The sequence below is a fragment of the Lytechinus variegatus genome, chromosome 13, assembly GCF_018143015.1.
Source record: "Lytechinus variegatus isolate NC3 chromosome 13, Lvar_3.0, whole genome shotgun sequence".
Lineage (NCBI taxonomy): Eukaryota > Metazoa > Echinodermata > Echinoidea > Temnopleuroida > Toxopneustidae > Lytechinus > Lytechinus variegatus.
The window spans coordinates 32,910,517-32,925,663 of NC_054752.1; the positions used below are offsets into that span (position 1 = coordinate 32,910,517).

At 37.8% G+C, this 15,147-nt stretch overlaps 1 protein-coding gene across 1 annotated transcript; it reads right to left on the bottom strand.

The window, feature by feature from the left end:
* Window positions 1–1,343: 1,343 nt before the first annotated feature.
* LOC121426072 (tRNA (cytosine(72)-C(5))-methyltransferase NSUN6-like) lies at window positions 1,344–13,360 on the bottom strand. Its single transcript, XM_041622220.1, has 9 exons — window positions 13,233–13,360; window positions 10,824–10,982; window positions 10,102–10,303; window positions 7,184–7,334; window positions 6,422–6,582; window positions 4,891–5,079; window positions 2,711–2,865; window positions 2,021–2,146; window positions 1,344–1,626 (listed from the first exon to the last, which is right to left on the bottom strand). Exons 1-9 carry the CDS (start codon window positions 13,302–13,304, stop codon window positions 1,444–1,446), a joined length of 1,398 nt encoding a protein of 465 aa, XP_041478154.1. The 5' UTR covers window positions 13,305–13,360; the 3' UTR covers window positions 1,344–1,443.
* Window positions 13,361–15,147: the final 1,787 nt, after the last annotated feature.

Consider the following 15,147-nt stretch of genomic DNA (forward strand, 5'->3'; position numbering starts at 1 on the left):
AATTGTAATCAGACCGGTCATCGTAAGATAAATTGCCCAACTCTAGTATGTTATAATTGCAATGAACAGGGACATAGTAACAGAAATTTGTAAATTTAACTGGAATCAAGGGAGTAAAGATGGGAGGTGAGGACCATTGGAACCTCCCCCACTGTAGTAGTCCAGGTGAGGTAGACTCATAATACTCATAAAGCCTCTGTTTCATAGAGTAATCACAAAGATGAAGATAAGGTACATGTAGTTGGTATAAAAGTCAAAAAGTATTGATCAATATTTGACATACCTAGTCCTTTGCAAGACACTAGGGCAGAAGCCTCATTCATCAATGAAGCTTAGTTCAACGAGCGACTGGCACAGAAGATCAAGATTTTTATTTTCAGGTATTAATGGGGCTGAATTACCAATGGTTGGGTATGTCCAAGTTCCACTCCAGATATTTGGAGCTTCAAAGATGGGACATTTTCTTGTTGTTAAACAGGTATACAGACAGGCAATGACAAAGACGCCTGTCTTAATTGGTGCCAACATTTTACAAAAGTTTGTAGACGTTCCTTTTGATAGCCGGGATAAATATTTGGATGCTTGGCTTTTAGCCTTTAACTGTTTTGCGCAACCTAATGTTTTTGGTCCCAATAAAGAACACATAAAAATCCTGTTGGTCTTAGAGTTTGGAATTTTGGGGGTAGAACTACATGTATCACGTAATTCTGTTAGGAGGGCTCCAATAAGGAACAGGGAAACAACTTCAACAGTTTGAAGGGAGTCTAGTCTTGTTAGATGAGTTAGATTCTGAGATGGGTCTTACGGAAACAATACATATCATAACAAGAATGCAAACAAACTTTCCCAAAAATGTAAACAATTCTCGATATTACCAATTCCAATTTTCACCCCGATATAAAGGGTTAGCTATAAACTATAAAGGGACAATTTTTTTTTGTTTTCTTTTTGCTATGAATATCTTACATCTAGATCTAGTCTTCATGTAGTGAATAAAAGTTGCAATCCTTTTTTGGTGCATTCAGTTCTTAATAGACCGACACAAATTCAAATTGAAAAAAATAAAGATATAAGGTTAAAAATATATCTCCTTCATTTCCACCAAGACTGCCTCACTAAAAACTTGCTCAAAATTGTTGTTTGAGAACTGTTGAATATCGAATAGACTATAAAGAAAAAACGATCATAAAGGAATGAAATTTTTCATTTTTGTTAGAAAAATAGATACTTTAGTACACAAAGGATCTCTCAAGATATTTCTTATCCATTTTTCATAGGATTTGAAATTCATCATAGTTTCTTCCGAAGTCATACAAATAATGAGTAACAATAATCTTAGACCTTGGTCACATTCTGAGTCAGAGATAGGTAGGCATTTTTTTTCAATGATATCACTTTGGACTGTAATCCACATATAAACTTCTACAAACAATCACTCATCTGTCACCTGTTGTTTAATTTCACAAATTTAGCTACAAAGAAACCTATTGTGTCGTTGTCGCAGGTCACTGTTCTCCCCTGATTGCCACTGGCTAGGCGAGGTGTTGGTGTGAACCTCTGAACCTTCTGCTGGTCCTCTTTGCTTAGTCCTGGGACTGGAAGACCCGTACCACCCAAATGAGGTTCCTGATGACAGAAATGGAACAGAAAAATATTAGTAAATCTTAAATGTTGCAATGTTTCACTCCAAGACTAATGTAGCAAACCTTGTGAGCATTGGGCAAAAATCAAGGAAGAAGTTAATTCTAAAATATTTATCTTGATCTTTCTTTTCCTAATATACATTTACTTTCTCTTTCTTTTCTTTCCTACTCTATGTCTCTCCCTCTCTATTTCTTGATCTCTCATTTTCTTTGATTTACATTTTGATTTTTTTCCCCTTGTACCACCAACCAGGCCTTCATTTGCCTCAATTGTGATTATGTTAGTGCTGTAGATGAAGGTGCCTCCTCAAAGCATCCCTAATCCACAAATCAACATACCCTTGGCACCACCCTTGCTCATTAACTATGATCCTTACCTGTTTCTCTAGTCTTATTTCTGGATGTTTCTGTAGTGCCCAGACGACCAGGCTTTCATTCTCCTCAATGGTGATTGTGCATGTACTGTAAACGAGGGTGCCTCCTTCTCGAAGCAAACTTACCGCCTGAAAAAGAAGCAGAGAGTCAAGCAAGATAAAAACCAATCACCAAATTGATACTGTGGAGCGTTGTGGCCCAGTGGATTAGTCTTCGGACTTTGAAACAGAGGGTCGTGGGTTTGAATCCTAGCCATGGCGTAATTTCCTTCAGCAAGAAATTCGTCCACATTGTGCTGCACTCGACCCAGGTGAGGTAAGTGGGTACCTGGCAGGAATTTATTCCTTGAAATGCCACCGCGCTGTAAAAGGCTGCGGGGCTAAAGCCAGGGTAATAATATCCAATGAAGCGCATAGGGACGCATTTGGCAGTGATATGCGCTATATAAGCATGTTGGTATTATTATTATTATTGATATATCACACAAACAGGAATACTTGTGACTGAACAGAACTGAAAATACTATGGCAACAATCTTTGGTTGTGAGATTGGATAAGAAACGTATCATCAAGAAATCTCTAATACAACTGAGAAACAAAAACTACCCAAAATATATCAGAATATCACATATTTTTTTTCACTAAACAATGCAGGAACTCAACATGAATAATGACTTAAAATGTTTAATTACCGAAGAAAATAGTTTTCGCTGAAGAGCAGGATAAGATTTAACTTCACTCAGACTCATCTTACTGTAGATCCTTGGCCGTTGACCCAGCCCGCTACAGGGGGCATCAAGTAGTACCCGGTCAAAGGTCATTCTAGGAAACGGGGGTCGACAGTCATCTGCAAAAGAGATTAGGCATAAGAAAGAGTAAATAAGAATACCTTTTCTGATCGGGGCCATTTGCCTAAAAAAAATTATGGTTACTTTGCCATCCAATGTAAACTTTCATGGAATCCTTGATTTTGATTGGCTGATGAGCATAGTTACCATGGTAATAACCAATGGATGGCAAAGTTCTGTAATACCAACTTATATGTAACGCGGCTCATGTTTGGTATAAAGCAACCCTGAATATTTATGAACATTGCTCTACAATCATGTCTACAATCATGTGCTCTACATACATGTGCCTGAATCTTAATAATAATATAGGGTATTTATATTGCCCACATATCCACCTTGTTAGGTGCTCCTATATTACCCGGCTAAGCTAGGCGTTCATAGTGCACACAGCTTTTTAAGGAATTACCCATTTACCTCATCTGGGTTGAGTGCAGCACATCGTGGATCAGTTTCTTGCTGAAGGAAATTACGCCATGGCTGGGATTCAAACCCAAGACCCTCTGTTTCAAAGTCCGAAGACTAATCCACGGGGCCACAACGATCCACACTTTGGATTGGCTGATGAGCATTGCTACCATGGTAATTACCAATGGATGGAAATGTTCTGTAATACTAACTTTTATGTAACGCGGCCCAGGTTTGGTATAAAGCAACCCTGAATATTTATGAATATTGCTCTACAATTACAGTTCAGTTTTGTGATTCAACTCCTCAATATCAGAGGGTCATTTGCTTGAATCTTAATAAGGCACTTGGGGCGTCATTGTCAAATGGTTATGACTCTCCTCTTTCAATAAGAGGGACTCGGGTTTTAATCCCAGCCATAGCATGTTTTCCTTCAGCAAAGGAATTTAACCCACATTGATCAACTTGACCAAGGTGAGGAATATGGGTACCTGGTGGGTATCTCGTAACGCTACTCATACCTTATAAGTGACATTATGAACGACGTTACGAATTGCTGATACTCTCTCGAGTCAAGTTGTGTGCAACAAATTTTCAATGGTGTGGATTTAGTGCCCATAGAAGATCACCAGTCGTTCCTAACTTACGAACAGCTTTATGGTAGGATTTATTCCTTGAATGCATTAGCATTCAGCGGCTAAGCTACAGCCCGGGTAATAATACCTTGAATCAAGCGCAGTAGAGTACATGGATATATAGAGTATATAGTAAATGCGCTATACAAATGGACGATATTATTAGTAATGATCAAGTTGCCAATTCCAACCCTATTGTCAAATGGAGAGAGACAAAGACATAGATCGTGAGACAATGCAGTATGCTTCGTTAATTAGAACTTGGCAGCTATAGCTGGAATTCTCCCCATGGAGTGGTGAATATGCATACCTCTTGTGCAGGCATGCCAATGGTAAGCATTTTGCAAAGCACTCACAAACGAACTAAGGCATTGCCAATAACAAAACAATACAAGCAGGAAATTGCTCTACAATAATAATCATAACAATCAAATAATAATCATAACCTTCATTTTCATTATTTCTGTATAAATACATGGTGAGATCCCACTGTTTCCAATCAATGAGATGAATGGATATTTTGGTAAGAGTTCCATATGCACCCCCAATAAAATTGAAAATAAAAACATGGAGAAGGTTCAGAATAATATATCTAGCCCTAATATAGAACATATATGATGGGGGAGTGAAAATACATACCAAATATGGCTTTATTTCGTCAAATTTCGAGCAGGATTTAGTGCGTGTAATTGTCCATAGACATCGGTTTATTTAGTCAGTAAAAGGCTGATAATCATTAAAATACCCATTCCAGTATCAGCGCTTCTCGCTAGCATAGCGGAAAGGTCTTGACTACAGATAACATGACGTGAGTTCAAGTCCCAACTAAGGTAAGCAAAAGTAAAAAAAATTATAGAAAAATATCAAGTTAACAGACCGGAAGTCTCAACAACTTTTGTTATTTTTGGTGGGGGGTGCATATGGAACTCTTTCCGATATTTTGTTCACTATCTTAAAGATGGAAATACATATATTGTATACCTTTTCCTTCTGCCATCTCTGTTCCAGTGGCGCATGCCTTGGTACCATCAAAGCAATATGCATTGATGCATTTCAAGTGAAGGGCTGCTCCATTCGCTTCTATCCTGGCAATTTTCTTGGATGCCCTGTCCAGTGCTACAACTGTTCCTTGGTCCTTCATGAGAGTTGCAATGTGAGTTGTTTTGCCACCTGAAGGAACAAAATAACAGAAATGTCCTTACAGCCTTTGTACAAATTTGGCAAGTCTAACAGTGTCATACACAAATAAGCCTGTTCACGGATGTAAGCTGCGCACAAGGAGTGAAAGGTCATTTGAGATAAACCATGAAGTTGGTTTTCAAATTCACTGACATAGGCATTTGTGATTTGATGATTATTCGGGGAATTCCTTTTAAAAAAATATTTTCATCACATCCAAGCTGAGGAGTTACAAAGTCTTCTTAATCACTGGTATTTGATAGTAGCCCAAACTATAGTCAAAATGTTCCAGGACCAGACAACAAAACAGATTAAAAAAACTCTACCCCTGATGTACTATTCTAGTCACCTGCTCTATACAATGCCTTTCATTCTTAGAATTTGAATGCTTTGCCAGAAAACGTCTGCAACATCTTCATTTGAAAATGCTCATCCTCATGAAAAATCGCAAAGGTCATTTGAGATAAGTTGATCATCAACTTACAGTGAACTGGCTTATTCTAGGTTGAAAAACATCTAGGTTGACAAACATTACTCATTTATTGTCAACAGGGTTGGGGTCAATTACATTCCAAATACATTCTTCAATACATTCCAGAGGTGGTTCAGCTACTTACCAGATTCTAATTAACATAACAATAACCAGCTGATGACCAGATTATAATCAAATTGACAATAACTTTTCATTGGGCAGGCTTAGGGTTATTGTTATGTTAATTAGAAACTGGTAATTTGCTGGATCATCTCTGGAATGTCGTTAGGAATGTATTTGGAATGTCATTGAGCCCAAACCTGATTGGCAATTTTTTATATTTTGGCATTAAATAATCAGTGATATGCAAATATTTTGGAACAATCAAAGTTGAATCAAACTCAACTTCATAATGGCTATAAAGCAAATTAACACTTCACAAACAGACCTCTTCATACTGCAGAACAATTTGCCATTCTTCTTGCTCTTAAAGAGTGAATAAATCACAAGGGAGCATGAGGCAGCACTTATCCTCCCCTCTTCAAGGATCCATGCAACAATACACCCTCTTAACGTTTTTCATCACATTATACCAGGGTGCGACACAAGTGCTTGCCTGATCAACCAAGGCAAGTACGAGTTAGATTCGGACAAGTGTTTCAAAGTGCAAGTGCTTCAAACAATGTAGCACCCAGCATTATACACACAAAACATAGCATTGGGTCTATCGATAGTTCAGTGCACGAGTAAATGTACTATTTACATGTTGTAGAATTGCAGGTACTCATAAGGGGGAGGGACAAACATTATCGTTAAGTTTTACATTGTTCTAAGCCCCAATTTTGTACTCTTTATCATTACCTGGAGCAGCACACATATCTAGGACCTTATCCCCTGGCTGGGGATTGAGAATGTGCCCAACAAGGATGGAAGGAAGATTCTGCAGAAAGATCTTTGACGGAAGGATGGAGTTGAGAGAAGGGCTGTCAAACAAAGGATCTGTCATTACAACAGCAGTTCCACTAATAAAAGGATAAAAGACAGATAAAACAAATTTATTTTTCTTTATTGAAAGTATTATCGCCTCTGAAAATCTTGCTTCAAAGACAAGGGGAGCATTGCATTCCATAAACATTTTTTGTCCGACAACTTTTTTTTACTTTGATTGGCTGAGAAGCAATGCTACTTTGGCAAAAATGTAATTTGGTCTCAAAGTATCAACATTTGGTAAACTAGCTTATCTCAAACAGTGTAAAGTCTTCCTCACCAACCTGTCAAAATATGAAGTTTTTAACTTATAAAGGAGTTACAACAAGTTGTTTCTTTTTAAAATCATCTTTGTCTGGTTTGCTGGAAGTATAACCCATTTTTCACAGATGCATGCGTCATGCTTGAGAAAAGCCATACTTCAACCCTAGTTTGCTCTTTCATCTTAAGCTCCCACTGAGATTTTCTTAATTCAATTGACGCCTTGCTCAGATTATCGCTGATCAATGACAAGCTATACAAAGCTTGGGATCTGCCCATTTAAACTCAATACAAAACCTCGATGCATATTGCTGATGAGTTTTGAGGTGGATCGTCACATTTTCAGAGTAAAAATATAGATGGGGATGAACGAACCTGGAAGAGGCGACAAAGATGTCATGTCTGCTCAAGACGGCCTTCCCATTTCCTAAAAACAGCCTTTCACCTTCAAACTTTGCAGTCATGCCTCTACGACAGAGTCCCTTTACATCTGAGTAGACTGCAACTGTGTCACCTCTGTTCATTACTGCATTAATGTAATATAAAAGGAGTGCAAAAGTAAATAGGCAGTATCACAGCAACATTACTGGTTTAAGCACATCTATTGCGCTCAGTTAGCTTACTAACCTGGGAATACTTTGAGCGACAATGCAGCTTAACTCAGATCATTTAAACTTACTGCTCAGGTGCAACTTTTGTATATTGATTGGATTTATTCATTTATATATTAGACTGTGGGATGGACAAGGAAAATGCAACCACGATTCTTAGACATGATATGTAAAATATTGTGAGTGAATACATGCAAAATGTTGCCATCGGTAAAATCTGCTCCTGACCTCAAAATTAAAATATGCGAAATCGTACCATTGATTCGACTGGAAATTCCGCCATTCACCCCGTGTGTTAAGGACTTCCGCGAACGCGCGCGTGTACAATGCATGTAACCTCTTCGCGTTTATTTTTTTTATTCGCTGTACATGATATACGTTATATACAGAATATACAATGGCGGATAAGATGTCGTCGTCTTCGTCGTGTTTTGACAGCGAAAATGACGTTTGCCACTAGCAAATATATGCTACATGCACGTCTTACCCAAGGAAAGAGGGCCAGTAAATTTCTTTCAAGTAAAGAGCTAGAACAAAATTTAAGCCTTTGCTGCATTCGTTGGTGTAGACTACCTGGGACTTCGGAATAAAAATAGCTATTCGTGCAGCAGAGAAGTTTGCGATTGACTTGCATGCAGCCCGGCCCAGGGAGCAGTGGCTTAACAGGGGGGGGCAAGCTATCCCCCTGGCGGAGTTCACCGGGAACTTAAAAAAGAAAAAAGAAAAGGGGGAGAATGAAAGGAAAAGGGAAAAAAAGGAAAGGGGAAAGGGAAGTAAGAAAAAACATAAGTGAAAACTGGAAAAGGAAAGAAAGAAGAACAGATAGATTGTCATGAAAAGGTGATTTTATTTTTGAAAAATCGACTCGAGCATGCAAAATCATAAACAAAATCTTGTTTACCGTGGCGTACAGACCAATAAAAAAAAGGAAAGGAAAGAGAGAAGTGTGAAAAATGTTATCTTTGTTTATTATGTCAAAATCTAAAATTGGATTTTTGTAATAAAAATGTAAAATTTTTTGCTCACTCACATTGTTTTTTTTTTACCCGATACACCATATCGCCCCTCAAAATGTTGCCTCATGACGCCATTGCCTGCCCCCCCCCCCCCCCCTTTGAGAAGCAAAAATAATAAAATTTGTAATGTAAATATGTCATTAAAACAAAGGTATGCCCCCTCTTTTGAAATTGAAGACCCTTTTTTTCGTGTATCAAATATACTTCATTTGTGGGTGAAAACCTTTTTTATTTTGCTTGTCAATTGGTTGAAAAACTTTTTTTTTGGGGGGGGACTGGTCGAAATGTTCCTCTGAAAAATTTGCCCCCTTTTGGAAAATTCTGGATCTGCCCCTGATAAGACCGGAGATTTTTTTGCTCTTGCCCCTCCTGGCCCCCGACCCGTTACTCTCCTGCCTAGCTCGACCAGCATTGCAGCAAGATCCGAATGGATCAAACGTTATTGATGTACGAATTGCTCAGAGCCAGGTCAAACATCGTTCGTATCACCAGCATTCCAGAAATCAAGCGATCGAAGGTGAAAAAGATACAGAGGATGATTTTGAGATGGTGATCCTTGTGACAGCGATCTTTGTCCATGCCAAAATTGTTTCACTTTGTGCTTTTGCATTTCATTATGTCATTATGAATAGAAGACGAAGTAAGTCATGAGTCACATTATTCATCGATTAAGAAATCTAGATGTAGACCTATACAAAAATCATCAAAGTTTGCACCGCTTCACTTTTGCAGAGAGTGAAATGCAAGAGCACAAAGTGAAAACAAATTACCTTCGATCGCTTGATTGCTGAATGCTGGTGATACGAACGATGTTTGACCTGGCTCTGGGCAAGATGTAACGCGGTACATCTATATTTATTTTGATCCATTCGGATCTTGCTGAAATGCTGGTCGGGCTGGTCTCCCGGGGCCGGGCTGCATGCAAGTCAATCGCAAACTTCTCTGCTGCATGAATAGCTATTTTTATTCTGAAGTCCCAGGTAGTCTACATCAACGAATGCAGCAAAGGCTTAAATTTGTTCTAGCTCTTTACTTGAAAGGAATTTACTGGCCCTCTTTCCTTGGGTAAGACGTGCATGTAGCATATATTTGCTAGTGATAAATCGTCATTTTCGCTGTCAAAACACGACGAAGACGACATCTTATCCGCCATCGTACATTCTGTATTATAACGTATATCATGTACAACGAATAAAAAATATAAACGCGAACGAGGTTACATGCATTGTACACGCTCGCACGCGTTCGCGGAAGTCCTTAACACACGGGGTGAATGGCGGAATTTCCATTTGTATCAATGGTACGATTTCGCATATTATTATTTTAATTTTGAGGTCAGGAGCAGAATTTACCGATGGCAACATGATGCATGTATTCACTCATAATATTTTACATATTATCATGTCCCAAGAACCGTGGTTGCATTTGCTGCCCCACGGAAAATCACAATTTTAGCAACCATTCCACAGTCTATATCTATTTATTTATTTATTTATTACATGTAAATCCAAAGTGCCTACAAATTTGTTTATTTTATCTGCATCATCAAAATGCTGATGCATGTTATAAAAATATTCTATCAGATTTAGCATTCTCTTCCTTAAGTTTTGTTTCTGTTCATCTGATCATAAATATTGGAAAATTCTCTAAGAAGAAAGAGGTGTACCTACTGGGGCCGCCATTACACCTGGTGCAAAAATATCTGCCCCCCTCAGAACGGCCATCCCACATGCAAGGTCAACGATGACCTCCAAACTCTCGGGTTTGACCTCTGGGTCATCACGATGACCACTGGGTATGACAAGGACGTCCCGCAGAAGTGGGTGCGGTACTACAGCTGGTGGCTTTACTCGTTTCTGCTCGTACTGCTGCTTATGGAAACGGGGAAAACAAAAAATAAAAGAAAATCACAATAATCAAATAAAAGAATTCTATTAATGAACACATTTAAACACTGCAAATACAATATAGAAATGAAGGCAAGAGAGAAAACAGGCATTCAGAATTTTGCTCAATATTTCATCAAAGGTATGACCTGGGTGGGGTACAAGAGGAGCTGTGGAGGTATCACACTTAAAAGTTACATAAGTAAACTCTTATGTTGCCATGTCGCTCAATATTTTATCAACTCCTTCCCAATTAATGCATAAGGAATTATGACTGCAAGTGCAAGTAATGAGTAGCTTTGGACAAAACATCCCATGTAGATATCAAACCCAATGGTATTTACCGGGACATACCTGCCAACCTGAAAACCAAGGAAATTGGGACAACTCGGAGGAGGCTGAAAATCAAGACATTGCAGAGTGTTCTATACATACTGTACATATACATACATTCTGCACAAAAATATGAACACCAAACATCAGGACTGTCCCTAATGGATACCTTGTTAATATGCTCCTGGAGGAGTTGTTGAACTTCATCTCGATGAGATAAGAGATCATTTACTCTGACAATCGTATAAGCTGGTGGTATGGGCAACGTCTCAAGAAGTTTGTTGAACCATATTCCTCTTCTCTCATCACAATCCACATCCAGATCACACTGCAAAACAAAATAGAATTCAGGGTCATTTTAAGGAAGAAGATGCAGTACTGCTTCTCTAGTAGGTCCATGGTTTGGGGGACATTTGAGACACAGTGAGATATTATTAAGCCTCAACACTATGTTTTACAGAATGACTGAAATTTCGATAAACATCAATGTGGGCATTTGTAATATGCACATGTCACCTTTCAAACAGAAGAGATTGTTTCTTTTGCCTATACATTGCGTATCAAAAAAAAGTTTACACTTTGAAAAGGCCCTGGGAATTTAAAAATATACATGTGGGTTTGGGTCTCATCTATCCAATGAAAGTAAAAGTTTTGACAAAATGTTACACTTAAGTGAGCACTGTCCATTTTTGTAAAGCTCGCAGAAATTTGTTTGCGCAGAAATGCCCGTTTGTACGCTGTGTCAAGGGGAAAGGGTGAAATCAAACTTTCCCTGCGAAACCTTTTTCATACATTTCCCTTGCACTTTCAGTCAATTGAAATAAAACAGATACATTCAAGCATTTTTTAACGATTTTGCCACCCAAATTGAAATTTTAACACTTAGTACACACAACTTTTGCCCTTTTTTGCCTGCTGGATCTGAGGACATAACTGAACAATCTGAACTAAAGTTGATATCAGACATCTTTAGCATTTTTTCACTAAGTTTAAAGTGGGTTTACATTTCATTTTTTATTTAATACTTGTTTCTCCACACTTTCCCAAGCTTGATAATGATTAACAAAATGAAAGGCCTAAGAGAAGCCTAAGCCATTTCATGTAAATCACAGCTCAGTGTAAAGCAAATATCGTCTTGATGGCCTCGGTGTGTGGGGGAGTGGGGTGGGGCACAATGCACTCCTCGAAGTGGTTTGGGCAAAGAAACAAGTTGAATAGGTAAAAGATATCTTCAAATCAATTTTACTAGCTAAATACCACGTGTTATTCATGATTAAGATCTACTTTTATTCGCATATCTATTTCAAAGTTCTGCGCAAATCATTTTTCACCAGCTTTTCAAAAGTAAGTGGTGCTCACTCAAGCGGAAATATTTTTCGACAGTTTTATCGTCATTTGCTTAAATGGACCTGTACCAATGTTAAAATGTGGAAAGATATTCAGGATATTACAAATGTATAATTTTACAGGATTTTTTCTTAGTGTAAACTTTTTTTTGATACGCACTGTATAGCAAAATGTGTTTTGGCAATGTGGATCCTTGTTGACTATCTTCATCTCAAAATCTAGGATTCATACTTTATAGGGTGGAAATGAACCTAGAAGAAAACAGGAAGTGAGAAAGGATTGAGTAGTAGGAGGGTGGTGGATGGGGAAGGGGTATGCACAGGGGTTTGCATTGTAATGATAGTTGCAAGCATTCACAATTTTTCTAGTTTGGTTTCACACGTGCTAAAAATTTGTCATTAGCCTCATTTTAGACCGGAATCATTCAAATTACAATTTTTTTGCTGTGTGAAAAAGTGGTGAGAGAAATGAAAGGAATAGGCAGAAAGAAAACGAAGAAGAGTTAGAAAGAAAAAAGGAAAGGGTTCATCATAGAAATGAATGGATGGAAGGAAGGAAGAAAGAGAAATTTGATCTTACTTACTGCCCTTTCACATGTTACGCTACGCAAGCATCCGTATCATGGGTGAATAACAATAAAAAACAAGATGGCGGAGCAAACATCGGGCAAGTCTCTTCCTTCTTTTCATGATAGTTTTCTCATTTTTTTAATGAATTCTTGTCTAAAAATAAAATCCATAGCATAGATTGTTGGAAATGAAGTTGTATCCCATGTACTTGATTTAGGGCTAGATCTTTCAGAGAGAAAGTAGAAATCTCGGGGGCGAAAGTTTCAGGTTTCTTGGTGGTACACACATGTATAGATTAGAATCCCTGGCTTCATAGTGAGAGTAACCTTTATTAGGCCCTAAAATGATGTTTACTCTCTAGAAGCCTCCTGGCTAAGTACACCACAGAAAGACAGAAATTTGTTGCTTGTTGGAACTCCAGTCATAGAATCTTCTTGGTTACATGCATGCATGGCATGCAATACACATTATTTAACACAACCCGATCAGTCCTCCGAGAGCTCGAGTGCCACCGGTCACTCACACACACCTAACCCAGAGAGCTCGGCTCGGAGCTCGCGAGCTCTCTGTCAGTACCGTACACACCCACTCAGTCATGATTACAGGCGAAACTCGTTTTTTATTATTATTAATAAAGAAAACAGCAGCATATTGATTCCTACCATGATTCTGGTAAATCTTTCAGATAAGTACTCCTTAATATCATGCTTGAATTGAATGTCAGAGAAACTCATATCGAGAAAATGAGGAGAGGTTCGATCCCTCGATTCGTATGTTGCTACGTACTTAGAGCTGGATGATGGCGCTTGAAATGGCATGCCCAAAAAATCTTCAAGGATATGATGAATGGATCATGATGGGCATGATGGGGGCTGGAGGAGAGTAAAGGTTGCTTTGAGGGCTTTTGTTCGACATCTGTTCGTAGGCATGTAGGTATTCAATTAGGTTCAGTTTGGAATGTATTATTCAGTTTATTTTTATCACTGATTTTCTTATCTTATTTCATCACATCAGTCACTAGTCCCTAGTCCTCTCTCAGTGCTCTGTGGCGGGGTGGGTGTCACTCAAGTTTATTTCAATTCTACACATTCCACACATGCTCGGATTTGGAATAAAGCTTGTTTATGAGGGGCTAATTAAAGAAGTTACAAATGACCCTTCAATGGGGGTGCTTGCATGCATGGGAACTGGATGAGGAATGTGACATGAATGGAAATCTTCGCGAACTGATGCCTGTAAAGAGTGGCTGAAACTTCGGGGGAGAACTGAAAATGTTTATAGAGTTGGGAATGGCTGGCATGTGTTTTTTTTTTATTTAAATGTCTTAATTAAGGGGCCGCACATATACCCAAGGTCATTAATTTTACATGACAGTGCCCCGCCGGGATTCATGAATATACTCATCTTCATGCATCCTCATCTGGTTCTTTTTAACATTCGATCCAGTCCTTAATTTCCATTTGCCATCTATATACTTTCTCATTTGTGACATAGGCCATTTTAGTTGTCTATTCTCTTTAAGTTCACTGGTCTCCAGCCCAGGTTAATTTGCATTGTCCATCGAGTATTTATGTCATTAATAAATAATGGAAACGTGAATAATGTATAGGCCTACTTTATATGAAATAAGAGGCCTAAAGTATTATTTATATCAATGAATTATTGTTATATATATATACATAAATGTCGATTATTCATTTATAAAACATATTTTTAAAACATATCTAGACCAGTTCGTAAAGGCCTTTGTTCAATGACTTTTGATTTCTTTTTATATAATAATCATGCCTGACATAGAAAGATACAAAAATTAAGTGCAGGTGACTAGAATAAAGCACGTCAATGAACTCTTTATAAGGGCATTTCGCAGTTCAACTTCGAATACATGAGCATGTAATTGCTATTCATGTATAGGCCTATATATTATAGGCCAATTTGGTAGACTATTAAAGGTCAAGAGGTTAGTCTACCCTTAAAAAAATGTTGATTTGGATAAAAAGAGAAAAATCAAACTATCATAACGTTGGAAATTTCATCAAAATCGGATGTAAAATAAAGTTTTGGCATTTTAAGATTTCGCTTATTTTTCAAAAAACATTGATGTGTCAGTGACATGCAAATGAGTCAGTTGATGATGTCCATCACTCACTATTTCTTATGATTTTCACTGTTGGAATTATACAATATTTTCATTTTTTACAGATTTGACAATAACGGACCAACTTGATAGAAGCTTTATGATGCTAATTCCACATTTCACGGATAAATTAATCGTTATTTTGCTTGTGGAGAAAATTAAAATAATTTCTTATAATAAAACAGTGAGTACATGATGGTATCAGTCTCCTCATTTGCATACGACCAGGAAGTGCAAATAACTTTTGAGAAATTGAGCGATTTACATCCGATTGTGATGAAATTGTCAAGAATGTCAGTGTTATACTTCATAATACTTGGATTTGGATTTTCTCTTTATTCAGATCAACTATTTGTTGGGGTGGACTTGTCCTGAGTCTATATTTAATTGTTTTATTTATAAAAAAGAATCACTCCGGAGACAATAAGCTGAACTGAACA

Excerpts from the sequence above, each read along its gene's own strand:
- LOC121426072 (XM_041622220.1), bottom strand. The coding sequence starts at position 13,304 with ATGAGTTTCTCTGACATTCAATTCAAGCATGATATTAAGGAGTACTTA. Across the intron at positions 7,335-10,101 it reads TGTAATGGCGGCCCCAGTAG|TAATGAACAGAGGTGACACA; the intron begins GTACACCTCTTT and ends ACATTAATGCAG. Across the intron at positions 6,583-7,183 it reads ATCTTTGTCGCCTCTTCCAG|TGGAACTGCTGTTGTAATGA; the intron begins GTTCGTTCATCC and ends TCCTTTTATTAG.